Here is a 22,750-nt window from a genome sequence, read left to right on the forward strand (position 1 = left end):
CCCTACAGTACTCATACGGAAAGACTGAATGGCAACAGCACACAACACAACTGAATGAGGCTGTAAACCCCATGTTTTCCCCACCTAGCCTCAACTTCCCAGGCACAAGTTACTTATGAAATACGGGGAAATAAGCTTATGGAGGTGGAGAATATAAGGTCCTTTTGTTCCTAACACACCATAAAGCCACGACTGACTCTCAAAATGGCTCCCACCAGCAATAATTTCCTCTTACTTCTATTTTAATAGTGCATTTAAATAATCTAAAATTTTCTGCATAAATTTCACACAAATGTTTTTCACACTCCCTGCAGACCTATAAAGATTTTGGCTTTGCCATTAGCAGAAAAATTTTATTTAAACCTCTGAAACTGAGCTTACTTATAACTATTTCACATGCCAGGGCAGCTGGGTTAGGGTTTCTGGGGATGAGGGAAGGTTGCTTTTTCTCTTCAAATGCACCTATGACAAAGGTGCATTTGTAACAACTAGATGAAAGAAAATAAAAAAAAAAAAAAAAAAAACAAACCAAAACACTGATCTAAAAAAACTATTCTGGAACAACATATTCCAAGAGTTTACCTGCCTAAATCCTTCTCCCTAGTGAACTCTTTTGGGAGGCTTAACTCTGCCTTAACAAAGGTTGATTTTCCTTTCTGTTTTCTCTCATGCTGAATTGCTTAAGATTGTATAACATGATCTGAGGATACTTTTAATGGATCCTGTAATGTATTTCACTGTAAATTATTAATACATATTTAACTTTACACTCTGAAAATGTATTCGTCACTAGGTTTCAACACAAGCAAAGAATACCTTATTGAAACAAGAAAGTAACAGTGCACAAACACGTTCAAGCACTGGGCTGGTAATGCCATTAAACAGGTTGTATCTGTTGACTATCCCATTCCTCCATCAGCTTGAGGCATGTTTGTAAAACCAGAGGTAAAACACTATTTAAAACTGGTTATGACCCCCATTCCAATAACACTAGCTCAGAAAAACAGAATGGAAATCTCTAGCACACTAAAGGTGACACAGAGCTTTGTAGAGTTACAGCACCCACATCCCCAACTCTGAACAAGGAAACAAAAAATACAAATGCAGGAGATATTACCAGTAGCATTGGGCATTATTCTCCAGTAGCTTCTCCACCATGTGTTCCACTCTTACAAACCAGCTTGGCACAGCTTTGTATATCAAGGGAGTATCTGACCTGTAGAAAGAAGGTGATGGGGAAAGGAGCAAAAACAAAAACCATCTTCAATGCTACATGATTTATAAAGTATTCTTCAATGTAGTTTTTTTTGTACACAACAGTCCCCTCTCCATTCACTGAATTCATTGCTCCTGAAATATTATAGCAGTTTCAAAGGTTGGGCTTTGTTTTGTTTTTTGAATTACACAAACTGTTACACTGAAAATCACATCCTGAATAAATAAATAAAATTTAAAAGCCTTCAAACCCAGCAATTTAAGGAATTTGTATAGTGTTAGAAATCATAAGAACATTCAAACCATACTTGAATTTGCAATTTCTGTTCCTACATAGTACAATGAACTTCAGTAGCTATCAAAATGAGTCCTATTTAAGCTTTCTATGTGAGCTCATTCTGTGTCTTTATGTGTATATCAAACTGAAAAGCCAGAAAACATTTTGCTACGTTTTTACTATTTGGTTTAAAAGAATAATAATTAATCATAAAGGTAAATTAACAGTACCCAGGGTTAACTAGAAGAACATCCCATTCCAGGAGGAGGAGAGATCCAGACAAACATATGAAAGTAGAATTCCTTAATTCAAGATTCAGTGAATCTTGAATGCCACCCTATGGGATGGCAATCCCAGTTTCAGAACTTGTGATTGCTTAGAAATCAAACACTATGGAGTAGAGTGTACAGACTGATAAACTCCTAAATTACCTAGTAAAATCTGTATCTCTAAGCATCTGACTGCATAGTGTCTCAACCCAGTCTCTCATTTGTTAGTTCCATAATGCAACTGCTTACAGCCTCGATAGATTTGTTCAAGTAGCATACATCCTTCTAAAGCACCCAGTAATCAAACAGTGGGTAAAACCTATTATAGGAGAATTCAGACATTTCTGATCCTTCACATTCTTCAACTTTTTCAGCTTGAAAAGGGAGATCGAGCTCCAGCAGGTAAAACCTGTCTATGGATACAGAGCAGCTTCAACAACACTGCGACAGGAAGCTCGTTCTCCCTTAGTATCAATTCACCCCTGAAAATGTTATCTTAAAATATTACTTTTGTTTAAGTCACTTTGCCTCTGAACTTAGAAATACACTTGCTCGACAATAATTCACAAGCAAAGACCCTGAGAAACTGCTGTTTGTCTCCTATATGCAGTCGCTACTGTAAATGACCCATCTTACGAATTTAATTCAAATTACTTATATCCACAGCAAGAAATGCACAAACTGCTAGAGATTATGATGCAAATTAAGATTTCTACTGTGGAACCACTTCCAGAAGATACGCTTGCCTGACCAACAGAAGAAAACACACAGCAAAGGTTGTTCAAACCTTAAAAACTGTATTCACATGGCATAAAGTAACACACTGCTTCTCTTAATACTGTACTGCAAAAGGCATTTCTTTATAATATATACATTCCAATTGGTATATTTTAAGAGTTAAGTTCCTATAACCTTTCAGGAGACAGTAAGAGCTCAAAGTAAAAATAAACAGCTAGAACACTACTATGTTAATGCAAACATACTAAGCCAGGATGTTCCAATTCTAAATTTTAGGTCCAAACACCTAAAAAAGAGAATAATTCATTTAACTCCTCACACAGCAGCAAGATGACAGCAAAAAAAGAAGTACTCTACAAGCTACAAAGCTCTCCAGAAGTATTTTGGTTTCACTAAGCATCTTGTTTCAGATGTGCTGAGCAATGATGAATTGCCAGCACATACAAGACCTTGAGTTACTAGAAACAAGAAGAGTAAAATCTGATAATAAAAGTTTACCACATGGTTTTAACATATTGCAAGAAGAGTGCTGGGACAATAAACTGATACCCAACCTCCATCAGGAGTAAGCAGCTGCCAGATAGTGCTAACTAAAGACAAGCTTCAGTGCCAAAGTAGATTCAGATACAAAGGATTTATAAAAAACACAGACAAGCAGATGAAGCCGTAACCATTCCCCAGGCTTTCAAGTGATCACTTTAAGTTTATACTTGATAACCACTCTGAAGCACCCACAGAACACTGTTTCCACCTATATGAAGATAGTGAAAAAGGGGAAGATGGGACAGTTTCCCTGAATATTTTCTTTCTTCTAGCTGAACTGACAAGCAGTGCCTCAGCAGGAGATAAAAAGGGAACAATTTACTGAAAATCTGCCTAACCAGTGACATCCTACACATTTCTGTTCCCCATGACTGCCAAGAAGGTTGAGGAAAACAGATTCACTTCTTTGCTGTACAATCAGATGAGAAATACCCCTTACTGTGTTGTGTTTTCCATCAACAAGAGAAAAAACACCCAGACAGAGCTTAAATCTGAGACTGATGCTTACAAAATTCCTGCCTAAACATTCCTCTCTGTCTCAACTGAATGATGTTCTGTTCCCCTTGTAATATGTCCTTCAGAATTCTATCAGAGGAATCAAAGAAACAAAGTACCTGAGCAAGTGCCCGTTTGCCAGCAGTGCCACAAAATTAGTATTCTCTGACACACAATCTTTATACTTGAAAACATGAAGTTTGGAAAAGATCATTCTCTATGGTCACTACACGCTACCAACAGTTCTCTCATTCCTGTTCTGGACTGCACAGCCATTTAAAACAAGTTACTGTGATCTTGTTCCCATTCTATTTTCTCGTAATTTAGGTAAGTGATAGACAATTTACCACATGGTATGAAATATGCTTCTTGGCTTTGCTTTCACTGGCTTGAAAATGACAGAGCTCTCCAGTATTGCCTCCTAATACGATGGCACACGGTAGCTGGGATGGACACGTCAGCTGTCACGCTAGTTACCTTTGCTGTGTCAATAGTTAAACTGCTACGTAGGTCATACTGACTCTCAAGATCTCACATGGACATAGAGTGGTTTTGACCATTACCTTCATCTTCAGCAATGGGAAATGCTTCTCCAGTGCAGGGGCATTCAAAAGTCGAAACTATCTACTGCATACTTACCATGTTTTTGAGATTTCTTCTCGGATTTTAAAGTTTAGTTGACATAAAATTACTACATATTACAAGAAAATGAATGGGGCTTTGAGCAACCTGGTCTACTGGAAGGTGCCCCTGCCCATGGCAGCGGGGGGGGGGAGGGAGGGTGTCGAACTATGTAAGCATAAAGGTCCCTTCCAATCCAAACCCTTCTATGACTCCATGAAAATGTAGAGAAGGACCCTAATTTGACGATACATAGAGAGGGAAAATATCTCAACATCCTGAGGATTCAACTACTGCCTGGTTTCAGGGAGAAGCATGAACAATCTATATCAAGTAGAAGAGTCTGATTTCAAAGTTTTCTTACATTAATCAAAATAACTTGTAACTATGTTCAAAGTTAAGAACTACTCTTCTACTTTTAGCTTATTTCAATTATGGTTTGATTTGTGATGGCAGTGAAATGAGCTTTTCAAGTAGGATCCATTGTTCTGTTCTTCCCACTAGGTAATTTGCTCCTAGGTGCTGCCTGCAACTTATCATCAATCAACAAAAACGTCAACAGAGTGGCAGGATTATGTGTGTTCCACAGAATCAGCATTTATGTATTACAGGTTTGTCTCTGAACTGAGACTAACAACAACACATTGTCTCAGGCAGCCATGACTGCACATTTAAATTGCTACACAAGGAAAACACAAACCTTGCTTGGTTTTGGGCTGCCATTTTTCAAAAACTGTCCCATATCATCAAGGACATTACTCATTACTTGAGTAATTTCCCTTCTTCCTCTAAGTATCCATTAGAAACAAAGCAATCCCGCTATTCAAAAGCGAGTAAATGCTATTCTTTCTATATAATAAAAATAAAACACATTGCCAAATGCTTCACTTAGCAGCATTAAAGCTAGACAGAGAGAAAAGCTTTCATCACAGCTATTTCAGTACAGTTGCTATATGCATCAGATGGGACTTCAAGTAATTTAAGATATGAAATTTGGTATTTTACTTTTTTTAAGTGTCTTTACTTGTAATAAAAGTTTAATACAATATTCCTATTGAAAGATTACTGATATCTTTCTTAAATGTGACATTGTTCAGTGATTATGTTACTCTCAGTTTTGCAGTAGCAACTGTAGACATTAAAAACCAGAGAGGATGTTAACAAGAACATGCTTCACTTCTTGAGTAAATTTGCCTACCCTGTATTTCTCAGAACTTCACAACTGAAACTTCTTATGTTAGTTTACTTACTGAAGACCCATAGAGACTTGCACATGGAGGCTCCTTCAGCCTCTGCAGAATTCCCAGTCTGACAAGGAAGATTTCTGACAGTCATTGTGTTGAACCACCTACCTGACATTCCAGAGCCGATCTTGAATTTCTAAGCTGACAAAACCCAAACTTTTTAAAGAAGTCCCTGGAAATACTAAAACCATGCCAATTGCTGCTTCTGATCAGAGACATAACCATCGTTTGTGATATCCACTCAGGCATGACAACAGAAAAAAACCCATATTTACATATTACGCTTACTAACCACTGCAGTGGACAAATGCTAACTTGGATTTTAATCAACAATACAGATGTTTCCACATTATAAGCAACTGGGCTCTACTAGACTCTAAAGAAAGAAGTAGTTTCCAAGATTAAAGCCAAGTAACTATGATAACAGCTATAATATAGCCATTTTCTCCAATATATGGAAAGTATGAACACAAACATTTAAAGGCATACTGTAATACACTTATTCAAATACAATTCAAAGGGTACCAAAATATCCTTTCAATACTCAGTACTTGGCTGCTTAGAAAATAAGCTTTTCATACTGATTACAGCCATCTTCAGAAGGTAGTTAGCAGTACTACATGCAACACTGAAGGAAAAAATTTAAATCACAAACACACACCTGTAAAATCATAACAGAAAAAATATCTTCAGCTCTACACTTAAAATTCATCAGATTCATAGCAAAGAAAAAAACCAAACTAATTCACTTGATTACCAGACCAAAATTGGAGCTCTCCTAATATATTAAGCTTGATTCCTGTTACTTTTAGTCTTGATAAAAAAATAAAGTAGGTCAAGGGAGGGAAAAAAAAAAAATCAGACAAACCTGAAGAACTACTCAGCTAGACCCCTCAAAGCCATATGCACTTCTTTCCTTACCTCCAGCAGAATGGATAGCTGTGCTTAAAACTACTGCTGTGAACCAGTCTGCCTTTCTCTTTCAGTAATTTAATGATGTTCTTATCTGCATCCTAAAAACAAAACAGAACAAAAAAATTTCTTTGGAGTACAAACTTCAGTAAGCTATTAAAGGATCTGTTGACAATACTCAAACTAAGAAAACCTCTACAAATGTTTTTTTTACATAAACACACAAAAATATCCAAAAAGCTTTATGTAATTTATGCATTTACTGCAGAGGCACAGTAAAACATTAAACTTGGAAAGTGACTTGCTCTCCAAATCCTGGTATACAGCATCAGTCCTTTTTTTCCCCTTAACTTTATTTCCACACACACACAACTGTACAACGTTCAAATTTTCTGTAGCAGTAACAGAAGCCAGAATTCATATTACATAATATTGTAATTATTGAGTCTTCTGATTTTCTGGAAGAAATTCACGTAGTGCTTCTTACCTAATATTTAGACTTCACTACAACACATTAATGTGACTACAGAAGTTGAAGGTAGTTTATAAAACTTTACTAACTATATAGGATTTACATTCTAAGCTGGAAGTGAAGGTCATATTAATAATGGAAGACAATCTACTGAACAAACAAGTGTCAACATGACCTTAAGAAAGAAAAAAGAACAGAAAGACTTCTGATACAGCAATATTCATAAGCTTTCAGCATCAGAAAAGTATTTTCCAAGAGCCTTAAATTCAGATTTCTACCAGCAAGAAGCTAAACATGTAGCCTCCAGTGTTCTCTTACTTGCCTTAATATATAGCAGGAAGCAATTATAGTTGTTCCGAGTTCAAATGAAATACAATTTTTAAGTCTTTTTTTGAAGTAAATGGTGGCTACAGGAATATTCTTTGCTACGAACTGTAACAGTAGGAAAACAGCTAAAGACGATTTGTTTTCATAGTATATAGAATTAAAAAAGACACTCCTTTCTATGGATTTATGCCTGTTTATATCTGGAAATCCTGTGGGTTCCTTTTATGTCGATTCTCTGGCATCTACTGGCAAGTTAATTCACATTTCAATACATCGCCCAAGTGGGGAAGTGACTGGATTTCTCTCCCCTAACAGGCCATGTTACAGTAACTGGCTGGGATAAACTTAATGACGACATTTGTGAAGTCCGAAGTCATTCAGAGGTAAGGGAAGCTCTGCACACTTGCCTACAGACTACATGCTTAACATTTCCATAAGGAACTAGGATAAAAAAATAATCATACTCCTTCCGCAGCAGAAGCAACCAGAAGATAATCCTCTTCCAGTTTACTACTAGATACATTGTATTACTTATGGTTCAAATTCTTTACTTTTCAGCTACTGTAATTAACAATTGCAACATGGTTGCAAATCTTAACACATATTTTCATTTTTCCAGCTACTAAAGACACACTGGAGACAAAGCCACTTAGGGAAAGAACACTTCCATCAGCCAAAAAATTTATCTTGAATCAAGCAGTAATTTGTTTTCTCCAAGACCACTGACCTTCACATACTGTCCAGCAAAGTCAGTCACTTCTGCTGTAAAGCAGCCTGATGCATCAACAGGACAAACGGGCACAGAATCTTTCTGAATTATATTAAAATCCATGCAGACTCTGTAGTCATCCTACAAAACAGACAAGCACTAAGTTACAGAAATGCAAAATACTGGTTCAAATATCCATCACTGGAAAAAAAATACTAAATTTTAAATAGACAATGTGACGACTGGACAAGAATAGCAAAATACTCAGCCTTCACTAATCCTAAATGTTCATAGGAAAATAAGTATTTTATAGGAATCTAGTTTTATTCAGAGAAATTATGATTTCTGCATTATATGTTTTCTCATACCTAGTAGAAGGGATATGTACACGCTTCTGTACATACACATTATTTGTATATAAGTGTGTACATACACCCATAATGCAGTCAACAGCTTAGGGCTACTATTGCATAGCAAAGGAACTGACAAGCACGATGTCATGCTCTTTACCAGCCAGAGCCTTATGCCTCTTTAGCACACCAGCCTGAATGCGTTTTTCAGAAGGTAGGCTCTTTTAATCAATCTAACTCCACATAAGAAATCCCATTTTCTCAATGTCTTGATGTTCCAAAGTCTTTAAATCTGCATTTCTCAATCTTGTTGGCCCATAGGCAAAGCTACAGACCGAAAACCACATATGGACAACATCATAGTTGATTTTCCTGGCTAGCCTGTTTAAATTTTTAATTTCCTGTAGCAGTAAGGAAAAAAAAAAAAAGGCAAGGAAAAGAGGTTCACTACAAGACTTTCCTGAACATAACTAAATAACAATGGTATTTTAGAAAAGATGAAAATAAAATTAGTAGGGGAATGGAAAATTTCAATGTCAAATTTGAAGTCGAATTAAATCTGTATCTTACCTCCAGACTACCCGCTGTCTTTCCCTAAGCCAAAAGAACATTTCTGAGGGTAGAAGGGGAAGGCAGAAGAGGTCAGCTGCCCATCAGTCACTCTCAGCACATTCACAGAATCACTTCATTTTCCTCAAAGAAAAGGCCCTGTCCAAGCCTGCATCAAGTCAGTAGGTTTTTTTGAGTCTCAGAGGTTCCTGTGTTGCTGCTCTGACAGAACAGGGGAAATCACAGACTTCAGGGATAAAACTCAAAGTTCTGTGTCACGTGAAACAGAACCCGCAGTGATCCTTCCTGCTAAAACTGGCAGCTGTTGAACTGTTCCCCTCCTCTGTGCCTAGAACTCATTTACCTTCCATAAAACACAGCAGCTGTTTCATTGGAGTTGCACTCTAAAGCAGTTTGTCCACCTTGATCAAGCAGACCACACCAAAAGCATGTGTGTAAATAAGCATTCAGTAAGCAAGTGCTTCATAGCTAGCTGAATTCTCCTTTCCTAGACATAACTACACAGAGTCAAGCCAGCTTTGGAGTGACAGAGCAGGGTTTCCAGATCTTCCTGTGGTCCTCATCCTGTACTTCCTACCCTACTCCCGTAGATGTTGCTTGTTGATTCACAGTGTATTTTACAACAAAACTCATCCATAACTACAGCGAAGTTAGCTGCTTCATGTAGCAAAGCATTACACACATAAACAAACAAACAAACCAAAAAAAAAACCAACACCTCAGCTACAGCACTCATGTATTGTAGACCATGGTCTCTTTCCACTCTCCAGCAGCTGAAGACAGCCATCACGATTATTCAGCTTCCACATGGTCAACCAGCTTCTTCAGTCAATAGACTAATTGAGATAAGCCCATTCCCAGTTGAGCTTTCACCAGCTATTATTGCTGAGATCCAGCAAGCAGACTGCAGTATTTAAGATGTAGGCTAGATGACAGAACTAAGGTCAACCCTGATTTGGCAGTGAATTGTAAAAGGCTTTGAAGAAGCAGCCAGCAAAGACTACAAAGCTTGGCATGCTCACAATGTAGCTAAAGCAGGACCTAGGTCAAGAGGTGGTTCAGTTCTATTTGCATCACTGATGCAGCAAATTATAAAGGGCTTTGCTATTTTGATTTTCTGCAGTTAGTTGCTTTCTTTTGAAGAATTGGAATGTAAAAGCTTTCCAGGGTGACCTGCCATTTGATTTAATGAATATTTGCCTCAGCAACCACAATCTAAGAATACATTCAGGCACACAGAGAAATCCACAAATGCTAAGCTCCACTGGAAAGCTAAGAGAAATTTCAATTCTTTCCAGGATGGAAATCATAGTGTTTACTTTTGTACCGCTGCCACAATTAATTCTCTCAAAACATTACATATAAAAGTTGTAATACAGAAAATTAAGCAGAGGCTATTAAACAGCTCACTGATGAGACTTTAAGCTTTTCTATATGAAATTAAAAAAATCCCAGCATCTTTTAAAAATCAAGTAAATTGCAAAAGTAAAGTGCAACAGTAAGGCATCTATGAAACTTTGGTGACTGTCTGAGCAGGCACTGGACTTATATAGGGCTTGCATGCAAATTAATAATGTTACCAAAGCTTTGAGTGTAGGCAAATTTACATATGATGACATGCCTGAGTAACTGAATTTTAATGTTTAATGAATTTTAATCTGGAGGTACAATGAGTTTACAGAGTTTGTCTTGTTCTTTAAGCTTGTCTGTGAGCTTTAATTTTTGAAATGAAGTAACAGTGCTCTGGTAATTGTGTGGCAGCTTACATTTGGCAAAAGCATCGCAGAAGACAATGAAATTACATACCCAGGAACTAAATGAAGTTGAATTCTTACTTCAAATTTTGTTGGAGAAGGATACATCTCTAATCAGCAATACAGAACATATATCAGTAAGCAGGATTTAAAAAACACTTTTACCTCTCTATTCCTATTTATCGAAGGGACTCACATTGAGGGGAAGGGATAGAGACAAGACACAATGCTTTCTGTGAAGGACTGCTCTATCTCTTCTCCTTTGACCTTTGTCTTCTGCTCCAATTACCTTTTCTGTTCACCTTCAACACCACAGTAAAGGAAGTCTCAGAGAAGCCAATTAATTACAAAGACAGTCCTGTCTACAATTAGTTCTCCCTTCATCTAAGCTTGCCTGAAGGCAAATACTTAATGCCAACACATGCACCACTTAGCATTCTATACAGAACCTACTGCACGATGATGAATTCCTGCACCTAAACCAGTCCCCTCTGTGAGCTTTTCTAAATACAAAGAATCAGTGAGTTGTCAAAACTGAACTACATGCATCCCAGAAGAAAAAGGTAGCAGCACTAAGTGTGACATACACTGTGCAATTTCCTCCTAAAGGCAGCATAGCCAGTTGACTCAGGTCTATACATCATGTATTATAAAGTCAAGCTGCTCCTTAGCTAAGGAGTGCAAAGTTTTGTTCGTGACCTTAGTGTACTTTTCCCCCTGACACTAATATTTTACGATTTTTTTTTCTTTACAATGCCTTTAAATGATACTGAAATGGTTTAAAAAAAAATGGTTATACAGATAATTGCTGACATCCAAGAAGGAGACAAAAGATTACTTTTTTCTCCTGTGCTTACAGAAACCTGTGTGGGCTTATAACAAAATCAAACAAAAGAGGGCAGATAATCCTTGCTTTAACTCGTCAGTCAGACTTTCCAACAAGGAGTTTGCAACAACTAAACTGTATTGTGCAAATACACAACAATACAGAAGCCAAAGGGAAGTTTCTTCCAGAGCTCCTTCTCTGTTAGAAGCCTACTGTCTTCCTGTATGTCATCTCCTACAGCAAGAGCTCCTGACTCAAAATCAAGTCTGCTGCCTAAATCCTCAGTCAAGTCCTTGCAGGAGTTACCTGTAAGGGAGTGTCTGAGGTGCAAGTAGTGTGGTAGGCTTTAGATTCCTTGAGACATTTCACCAGTTACCATTAATCTCTTTATTAACTAGTAACTTACAGCCCAATCTAATTTTCTTTATTCACAGCTATATTAATCTAGACATCCTTTAATATCCGTGTTCATCTTGACAAGAGAAGCACCACCCCAGACTATGGATAGGCTATTTCACGTGAATACAAAGAGGCCTATTACTAATGCCAACAGTTTCTGGAAATTAGGACAGAACTCATAGTCCTGGGATTGCTGATTGCTAGACATTGGCAGCTCTATCGCTAGTTTTTTGAGAGCATCTTTGCATAATGGCTGAAGACAGAACGCTATATAAAAAGGACAATAAGCCTGAAATAGTGCATTTAATTCATGTGTCTTAGAACCGAAATTTTTAAATCCATGAAAATTTATCCCTCTTAAACTTCGTAGGAATAGACAGAGGGAAAAGACAATAAAGACTTGGGGGGCTGAGGGAGGGGAGAAGGGAAATGGAGTGCAACGAAATCCTTTCACACCAAGGGATAAAGTTACAGTACAAAAGCAGTCTAAGCACTTTTCATTCTCTAAAAGCCCAATGAGTAATGAAATTGAAATGCTGAAGAGGAGCAGTGTGCTGAGCAGAACTGCTGTTACCACCCAAAATTATCACTTAGCAAAGCCAGTTTTAACTATCAGTGCAACAGGTCATTTCTTCTCCAAGCTGTAAATTCAGACATTGAGAAAAGCTAACATCAATGATACTCAGAAGACACACTGGTGAGTTCACATAGCATAACAATAACCAAATCAAGGGATACCTAAAACTTCCACTATAGCACAGAAAGAGCACTAGTGAGTGTAAGAACTCATGAGAACACAATGCTCCATTGTATTATTACATTTGTGCATAGCAAATGGCAGGATTGTTTAATATCACAGTCACCCTAACAGACAGTCCCCAGTAGCTGGAAAGCCAAGTAACACATGCTGGAACAGAATTAACATTAGATAGGTAGCTCATACTCACTGCACCAAAATAGGGGGCCTGATGTACAACACCTGTACCTTCCTCCTCCTTCACATAACTGTCAACCACCACAGCAAAGGCACCTTTATCTCTGTACTGTAACACAAAAATATGTTTTTGATATATATATATATGTATAAACATATATAGTAAAACAGAATTCTTAAGAACATGGAAGAGCCACTAGCTACCTGCGAGAGTAAAGAACTGCATCAGAAGCAAGTGACACAGTAAGACGTGACATTCCTAACATTAATTAATAATTTCTCATAGCTAAGACACCCAGGCTGTGTATTTCACTTAAACAGAGTCAAATGTGATTAAACCCAAGACCTTTCTGGAAGGCCTCATAGTCAATTACTTTTCAAGCCACAGATCTTCACACAGTTCTGTGCTTAACAGGCTATAAATGAATATGCTCCTTAAGGTGAGGATACAACCAAGAAATTGACAAGGATTCTATATACAGAAGTCTCCTTACTTTCTTTATGCCCACTGTACCTTCTAATTTCAAAAATGAACTTTGCTTGTATAGTCGTAAGTGCTATTTCCTTCAGAGAAAACATTGGTAAGTATCAGGTAAAAAACTGCCAACCAAAATAAAAAAAAAATCAGACAATTTAACTTCCAGTGTGTTCAATATGTAGGCAATGAAAAATCAAGAGATAATTTCTATTCATTAATACAGAAGTAGTGAAAAAATTGCTGCAGTCACAATTTTCACAGCTGAATCAAGTATGCTGAAAAATACTAGGTTTGGCTTGTTCTGAAGTGGGATATTTTGAGATAAGGCATACATTCTAAAAAACCAGACCCAGAAGGTGCTCATCTGCTCCTCAGCAGTACAGCAGGATTCAAAGAATGTATCCATTCCAAACCTCTATACCTGCAGGCCCATTTTTCAATTCAGCTGTGTGTTTGACCTTTCTCTGGAAATAACAAGTCCTGCTCCCTACAAAGGTTCTCTCAACTTTGCAGACTTCAGCACATGCTTCAGAACAGATGGTAGTCACAAATGACCAAATCCCTTACAGGAGGTAACAGCTGCTTGTCCAGCAGTACTGTAATCCACTTCAACTCTTTGAAAAGTTTAATCCATTTTTAATCAGACTTTTATATATATATATAAAGTCTCTACTCCTTCTCTTATTCTATTATCATCTGTGGTGCTATTAACTACACTAGACTTACGCAGTGCTAAAATGCTGCACAGGAAGACATCCATAAAGAACAGATGTATCTGCAGTTATTTTAGCAAAGGCTTTTAACTCTTCAATGAAAACCACTACATGCCTGCAACTGTTATCCACAAAGTCATTCTCCTGTGAGAACAAAACCTGTGGACTTAATAGGCAGACAACAGAAGCTCACCAGATGAGAAATTTAGAGCGTGTTGCCTACTCAGTAACGTGCATTGGAAGTTTCTCTGCAGTCTAAAATTTATCACTGAATTCTTACTCTGGGTGTATTTAAAACTTAAGGGGAAAAACAGAGAAAAAAGTAAACTTTATTTTTTGACCTTTCACTAGCACTTTGAAGTACTTCAATAGCAACCTTGGGTTTGCTATTAGGACACAAGATTTTTATTACACAAACAAGGAATGCTGACAATGGTTTTTACTTTTGTCTTTGTATCCTATATCACACACCAAACTCATTCTTACCTGAATAAAATATTCAAAGAGTGGTTTATACCTCTTGCCTTTAAGAGCAATGCCAGGAAACCTGAAGAGAAGGATTTACATGGACACAAATTAACAACTAGACAATTGCTTTTCATTTCCTTTTTTCCCCATCCCTAACAGATTTTCACTTCATTAGGTAACAAAAAAAACCCAAAAAAACCAAAAAAACATTTCCTAACACTTTGCTTCCCATTTCTACACCTGTTTGGCAATTTAGACTTGGACAAAAACCCTAATATGTCTTAATACATCTCTGCTAACAATCAACAGGTATGCTTGTACCCGATGGTCTTGCAATCAAGCAACCATTGTGAATTAATGTAGGAATTAATCATTAACAACCTCTTTCAGGTAAAGCTGGGCAAGAAGCTTCTGAATAAAACACAATTTCAATTTAATATTCATAACAGAGCCCTAGAGCTCAGCATATTCAGCAGAACTAAATAAGCATGGATCCAAAACACCTATAAGTTATATGCACAGAGACTGTGATCCAGGATATTGCAGCATTTAAAGCTTAGATACCTCACTCCTTATCCTCAAACTAGGCATACAAACTCTCCACAGGCATCTCAGACAAAGATCCAACACAGACAGGACTGAGGAACCAACTAAGACTGACAAGAAATGCAAAACAGAGCCAGAGCCTGTAGACCTGGCTCTCTTCAGACTTCTGACAATGGTTGACAAAGATTGTGATTAGGTTGGGATTTACTGCTCAGAACTCTGTTGGAAAGTACTTAAATCATCCCTTTCAAGAGAAAGTCGTGTTAAAACACACCTTCATATAATAGACGGGATAGCTGAGCGAATATGTCACAGCTGTGGTCCTTCCCTGTATTCTTCCTGATACACATCTTTCAAAGCAATGGTCAAACCATGAAACACTCGGTTATTTCAAAGTGTAGCCACTTTGAAGTATGAAACAAAGCTGTTTCATTGCACAGAAATTAACTCAAGCAGCATTTAATGCCTAGTTAATGAGCATGACTCAGCTTGACATAACATAATATCCACCAGGTAAAGTGAAGATTTCTATTTAAAGCTACAGATTTATATGTTTTATATTACAAACGGCCTTAAGAATATTTAAGGTGCTTAATCAGGATCAGATGAGAGAAAAGCATCCCAGTACTCGGCCATACAGATGTGGCTCAGACACAGAACATGAGGCACTAGAACCGGCTTTTAAAAAAGTAGTTAAATGTTACTATTGGATCTACTATTTACTATTTGGATTCTTTTCAAGAATCGAAAAGGAGAAAAGATTGGGGGGGAAAAAAAAAAAAGTAAAGACAAAGTGTTTAATATGCCAATAGACTGAAACTTAACACAAAAGGAGGAAAAAGCTCAATCATTTCGTATCTATCACTGCTATAAATAAAACAACAAGCCACTCAAAGGCCAAAAAATAGGGTAATATACTAAGACCAATCATTGTGCAAAGTAACCAGAAGTATTCTAATAAAGATGGCAGTTATTTCGTCAGGGAAACAAGGAAGTATTTCCATCTGCTTCCACACTAAAATCTACCATCTGCATCTGGGAGGTGAAGTCAGATTTGAGGCAGGGTGGGAAGGCCAAAAGTGCTCAGGAAGTTCAAATGATTTCAGACACAGAAAATTTTCACTGAGATCATTCCTTGACCTCAGCCTGCCACCTGGTATAACGCAAGTGTCATGAATTTTTCTGTCTGACAATTCAAAAGTGAGCCAAAGAAAGAAGAACGTTAAGAGTGGAAATAGGAAAGTTCATTTCCATGAACTTATATTAAAAGAGAACTAAATCTTTAGAAGATCCATTTACCTATCAGCCACCACTTAACCGTCTCACACAGTTAACATTTGAGAGAACTAATTTACTATGCAACAGAAAAATTGAAGCATGACCAAAAAGAAAAAAAAAATCTACCAGCTTGAGAAGACTGTAGCATTAATACAGAAAGAAGAAACACACATCTCTGCAAGGAGAATAAAAGCTGCTAGCAGCCTTAGGTATAGGCACAGAAAGGTAAAAAAATCAAAGGGGGGGGGGCATGCATTTAAAGGAAATGCATTCAAAGGAAATGCATTCAAAAATATTTATGAAAAACAAGTGGGTTTGGAAGATTAATTTTTTAGACACTTAAATAGGTTTCAAAAGACTGGAAAGGGACACAACACAGTATCTACACTTCCAGTGAGAAATGAAGTACTCATAGACCTAAAAACTGTCAGATAAACATAACAACCAGATTCAACTTTAAGTGATGAAAAGGTTTTAAGAAATGCTAAAGAACATACAATATGAATTTGTCAAGAACAAGTCACACCAAGCCAAATTACTTCTTTTTAGGCAGACTAACCACTTTAGATAAGAAGCAAGCAGAGAGATTTCAGCCATACGGTTACAGTAACACTTCAGACACTTTGACATCTCATTCTGGCACACACAAATATTTTAACTGGGTGACTGTATGTATACATGGATGCATAACCACTTTTGAGAAAAGAGTTATTGTTAATTCAGTATCATACTAAAAAAAATTTCAAATGGTATCCTGGCAGGGACTATCATAATGCTGACACCATTCAATGGTTTTACTGATAGCTCTGAAGGAGGAAAAAACTCTTGAGATCAGAAGTTCTGTCAACCCTGAAGAATGAAAGTACTGAAAATCATCTTTATAAACTGAGCACTAGCTTAAATTGATATAGAGTAAGTGACAGATGAAGATAATTCAGTTGGGAGAGAGGAAAGGAAATCGGTGCAGAAATACAAAATAAGAATTACTCAACTGTCACAGTATGAGGCATCAAAGTAGACACCTTAAGCAAACATTCCAGCTCTATATTCCCCTAGTTCAATGACTACATGTAATTGCTTAGATGAAATAAGATGTATCCTCCTTTTTAAAATGTTTTTTATTTTTTAAAGCTTTCTACTGCTTGGTAAAAATAAAAATGATAAAAATAAAAGTGATGGCAGTGAAGAAGGATAGTTGTTCTCAGAAGAAATGTTAGTCTTTGCTTTCTAATTATTACGGTTTTGTGTGGTGTGGGTTTTTTGCACAGTTTGGTTGGCTTTTTACTCACTACACAAGACTGAATGAAGTAAAAAAAAAAAAATATATAAATATTTGGTGTGTTTCACCTCATTAACAGGCTGACATCTTTCACAAAAGATTTAGAAGCCAAGCTACATATTTTAAGGGAGCTAGAGAATTTAATGACTTACTAAATAATTCCTATTTTTCCACAGAACCAAGATGAATAAGCAGTCTTCAGAAAGCATTATCTGCCACTAACCACATAACTTAGGTAGAACACTCCCTAGAAGCAGTATTTGCTTCCTAAAGACAATGGTTTTGCTTTTGCCCATTTCCCTTTAAATAATTACATAATGTTTAGAAAGCATTCAGCATTTGGACAATCTCCAGGGTTTTTTTGAGATTTTTAAGTGAACTCCTTTCTATGAAAACGCACAGTAAAATGACTAAAGAACCTTCCCACCCCTCACAGAAATACAGCGAACCAGTGGAACTTCTATTTGCAGCTTCATGTGCAAGACCAATTTCTTCTAGTAAATTTCCATTTCTTTTATAGATTTTTGCAAGACACACATATGCAGGGAAACCCATCTTTACATAACTGCAAAATCCAACTTCTTTAATGCTCAAATTCTGATCTATAAAAATACTGGAACCTAACAAGTGTGCAATAATTTATGTACTTGCCTGTCAAGTATCTCATATTCACTGTCAGATTTGTAAAGTGCCATCAGCCTGGATTCCATCAAAATGTAGATCTTTCCTGTGGCACTATCTAGAATACAAAATAAAACAAAAAGTTACATAAATCTCAATTTAATATTCTCATTTGCACCATTATGAAACCTTTCAATTTATGCAAGATGGTATCATATTAGCTATAAAACTAACAGAATAATCCTGCTGATCAACAACTAGTTTCCAGCTGCTTCTTCCCCATACAGCCACTTACTGAACACTTTTCAAGAGTTAAGTTTGAACAGAAACCACAAGATGAAACCCAGTGTACTGATTTTCAGTGTGTTATTTTGTTCAAGAGGCAGAAATACCCTACCTTGCTTATTATCACTATGCCAATGAAAAGCAATTGAAAAGTTTCAGTGTATGCAACTGAAATAGAGGGAAATAATTGGAAGATGAACACTTAACACATAAGATCAAGATTAGGAAGTTGACAGGTAATGACTGCAGTTTATGCTGCCTTTCTGAGATTTACTATTCCAAACAATTTTATGCTGGATTTCTTTTAAAGGAAGTAAATACAAATAAAAAGTGAAACGTTATGAAGGAAACCCATTTTCTACCCCCAAACAACCCTAATCTCTTAACTTCAACAAGTTTTATTCGGACTACTACCCTCCCAACTTATTCAGGGTCTCTATCCCACAGCAGTCTGAAGGCCAAAGATGAAGACATCCAACCCAACAACTCAGCATCTCAGACAGGTGTAGGTGCTAATTCTGAAAGTACCCAGTGACTCTTTTTAAATGAGGTCATCTCTGAAAATCAAAATATATTTACTTCTCTCTTAAAACAAAGAAAACCCAAACATACGTAGTTCACTGTAAAGTCCTCTGCAACATTTCATGTTTAACATTACCTTAGACACACACTAGATTCATGGGATTATGTTGAAAGTGGAAATTATATCTTTGGCATTCTTTTACTCCAGACTAAATACCATCATTAACTTGAATATATAGCTTTCCCCCACCCCTCTTTTAAAACAAAGAAAATGTACACTAAAAAGTAAGAAAAGGTAAGCTGTTTGGGAGAACCTGAAAACAGGAATACAAGAAGTACTTTCATACAAACTTCTGACTACTTTTTCTGGGGGGGTAAAGTTTTTTTTAGATGACAACTGCATATCCAAGATAAAATAAATTCCTTTCCTAAGTGAAAAGGAAGACACATCGTAACATACTCATGGCAGGGGGGTGGAATTAGATGATCTTAAGGTCCTTTCCAACCCTAACTATTCTGATTCTATACTCCCTTGCCAACTAAAAAAAAAAAATGGAACTGCAAACCCTGGAAAACAACTTGAAGCAGTAACAAGAAAAGCAATAGCCTGTATTATTTATGCATCCTACATGGCCTGTTGCATACAATTCCTGAAGTGCTGGTGCTCTCGTGAAAAAGATTACCCTGCAGTACAACTTGTTTAGCCAGGCACAACTTGTCCATGAGTAAGCCAAGGCACATGGTCAAACGTAGTGTTACGCTGGAACTCAGGGTATATATCTCGCCTTGCATTTGTGCTAAAAATGCAAGACTAGCACCTGACAGCTTGAGTACATTATGGGTTAAGAGTAGAGAGACATTCACTTACTGCAACTTAGCTGTCTTATAGCAGTAACTTGTTCATGAGTCTGAGCCCTAGGAAAGGCGGGAAGAAAAAAAGTTGGGGACACCCGGTCACACTTCCCTGTGTCTTAAATACAATGTTACTTTAATACAACAGATAAAACATTTGCTCTTCCTCTTTATTTCATCTATAAATATATCTTAGGGAACAGTTCTCACAACACATGTAAAATAAAAAGAGTCCAGCAGTCAAAAATCATCAGCCACATGGGAAGAAAAATCTCACCCTCCAAAATAACACTGATCCAACCACTGCAAAGTGCTATAAATTCAGCATAAAACAGTCTATCATACAAAATGCAAGTACATATCCACAGGCACTGAAGAAAGAAATGCTCATTGTATGTCACCTTCAGTTAACACTTGCCTCTCAATTTAACATATTGCAATTCTGGATTAACACAAAGGGCCAAGTTACTAGGCAAGGTCCAAGGAGTAGTGGTCCAAGCAAGAAGAGAAATATTTGCATCTTCATCCAGCGGGAAGCTCACAGTCACAGCAGGATCTTGAACATCCTTAAAAACAAGATAAAGTTAAAAGGGGGGCAGCAGGGATGCGAGTTTACTTTGTGCATTAGTGAGAAAATAAATATATAAGAAGTAGTAACTCTTACTGCTATCCACCAAAACCCACCTTGCAACTTGCCTAGTTCATCACTGTAGTGGTGAAGCAACACCCACAACCAGTCCCAATGTGCCTTAATTATATCAGCACAAACCGTCAGTCCAACAAGGCCACAGAGTTAAAAATTCAGATTAGAATTGAGATTTTGGGAATTAGATGCCAGAACAAGGCAGAGCCTAGTGTCAGCTCCCTCAGGAACTCTTATAATCCCATTTTAAAAGTTTATAAGCAATCTCAACTGTCAAGAAAGTCAGCTGTTTCTCAGGTACTGCTACACAAAGCCTTCTACCTTTTCCTCTACAGTAAGGGAGTAGGAAGAATAACTCTTGCTTAAGAAGATGCAATTTCTCATTAAGCAGCTGGTTAAGGATGAAGATATCTAAGCGTATTTAAGGATATATTTATTTCACAGTATTTAAGCGTTTTAATTAATATTTAAGTGTAAATATTTAAAGATTAAAAAAAAAATATCTCGGGGCAAGAGACCTTTGTCAAATACTCTACAAAATTTTGCCTTCAGGTAAGTCAGAAGAACCAGCTGAAAACAAAGCTTTTCTTTCAGACAAGTACAATCCTGTTCAGTCACTTCACATCTCATATATTATGAAAAGCAGCTTGAAAAAGCAAGTCTAATCTTCCAAAGATGAAAAGATTTTTTTTTTAATTCATAATTTATTTTAAATGCCAAGACAAAAACTGGTGCCAGCTACAAAGATCCTAAAACCACAAATAGGTCTTATCCCCTCATTATGACTACAGCAAGGCTCTCTAGTTTCCCATGGAACAGTTAACAGCATCATGAGACAGGCAGCTATTTATGTCTGAGCTAAGGACTGCTCCAGAGGGAATTTTCTGTGAACATCTGGTGCAGTCAACAGTAAAACATAAACCTTACATAACTCTCAAATCACCCTCAATACCAAGTAAAGATGGAGCTATCACTACAATTCTGTCTCTACCAATAGTTAAATGACACTGTAAGCTATTCACTTCATTTTTCTGAAGCACTAAGTTGACCATGTAGATACAAATAACTGGCAAGCCATAACAAGGTAACATCCAGGCTGCCAAATAAATAGCATTGTATAATGTTTCAATCTGTTCACAAAAGTATACCTGCTTTCATTTAAAGCACTTCTTCAGTTGAATCTAATACAAGCTATTGACATAGTTGACTCAAGTGTACACTGGATGCCTAACTCAGCTTCCCAACTTGCTTCTCATGTTGTTTATTTCTCATTATTTTTGTCCTGCTACTCACAGGATGGATAAACAGAAGCCAAAGCCTGCTTTCCACCGTGAGAAAGGTAACAGCTGCCTTACACCCAGAAATGACTGGTTTCGCCAAGAATAAATCATGTCAGCTTATGGACCCATAACATTTCAGTCTTCAAAATACCACCTCTGGCAGACAAAGAAGATACTCTTTGCATGAAGTGACAGAGCAGTACACCCTCCCCCCGCGGACACACTACTGGTTTTAAAGTAAGAAATGGCATCTAAATATTTCATTAAGTCTTTATAGAAAAAGGGCATACACACACACACAAAAAAAAATACCAACCCAGAATAGTTTTTGTGCTAAAGAAAGCTGATGAATCTGAGCCTGTATGAAGTGTCAGTAAGTACAAGCAAAGTAATTACTGCAGTTGTTACTCATAAACATCGAGGTATCATTGCAGGTCACGCTTTCTTAAATCACAAAACCTTTATTCTTCAGTATGGTCTAAGAACCTCTCAGCAATATGCAAGGCTACAGTATCTGTGGACTGCACTGTACTAGAAGTCTATTGAAATTTCTTTCCTAAATGCTATTTTTGGCCAAACTGGCCTTTCTTAGGCAAGATGTGAAAATGACCAGATGTACAATTCGTGCTAGCTCTCCACGGTAACAACCTAAGTAAATAGAGAGACCTGGGTGGAGACTGGAAACAAAACCTCTGTCCACAAACTTAACATGAAATTTGGAAAACTGGGACCCAAGTTCTGCCCTCACATATGCAAACATCAATTTGGTTCAAATGAGAAGCTTCACTTACTGTATCTAGGCATTCATTTTAAAGGAACACCTTCTAAAACATAGCATACCACGCAGGATATAGGTAAAACATTTCCTGGAATTTCTCAATCTGAATTAATGATTCTCTGAAGAGATATTAGCCTAGTGCTCTACAACCAAACACAGCCTTTGACAGTTACCATTAATCCCCTCACAAAAGACTTCAACTCTGTCAAGGACCTTCATTTTTTCTGATCTGGACAGCCAGGGATGGCTACAGCTCTCCTCCAAGTATTTACCATAAAAACCCAACACAGTGCAATACTCATCTTGAGAGAAGAAGTGAGAATAATTTATCAGAATGAAACAAAGTATGTAC

At 37.1% G+C, this 22,750-nt stretch overlaps 1 protein-coding gene across 10 annotated transcripts in view; it reads right to left on the reverse strand.

The window, feature by feature from the left end:
• Positions 1-22,750, reverse strand: part of IARS1 (isoleucyl-tRNA synthetase 1) — a 107,935-nt gene that overhangs the window by 65,098 nt on the left and 20,087 nt on the right. For 7 of the 10 annotated variants that reach the window (XM_061357883.1, XM_061357882.1, XM_061357876.1 and 4 more), the window contains 7 exons: positions 20,112-20,263; positions 18,069-18,152; positions 14,333-14,393; positions 12,669-12,764; positions 7,841-7,963; positions 6,324-6,415; positions 1,118-1,216 (listed from right to left, as the gene is read on the reverse strand). In XM_061357883.1, the coding sequence (XP_061213867.1) occupies positions 1,118-1,216; positions 6,324-6,415; positions 7,841-7,963; positions 12,669-12,764; positions 14,333-14,393; positions 18,069-18,152; positions 20,112-20,263 (707 nt within the window). The other 3 variants (XM_061357886.1, XM_061357881.1, XM_061357880.1) reach the window with 3 other exon arrangements.

Source organism: Neopsephotus bourkii, unplaced genomic scaffold, assembly GCF_033783945.1.
Source record: "Neopsephotus bourkii isolate Nb327-2 ecotype Australia unplaced genomic scaffold, CSIRO-AGI_Nbou_v1 NB_923, whole genome shotgun sequence".
NCBI classification, from domain to species: domain Eukaryota; kingdom Metazoa; phylum Chordata; class Aves; order Psittaciformes; family Psittacidae; genus Neopsephotus; species Neopsephotus bourkii.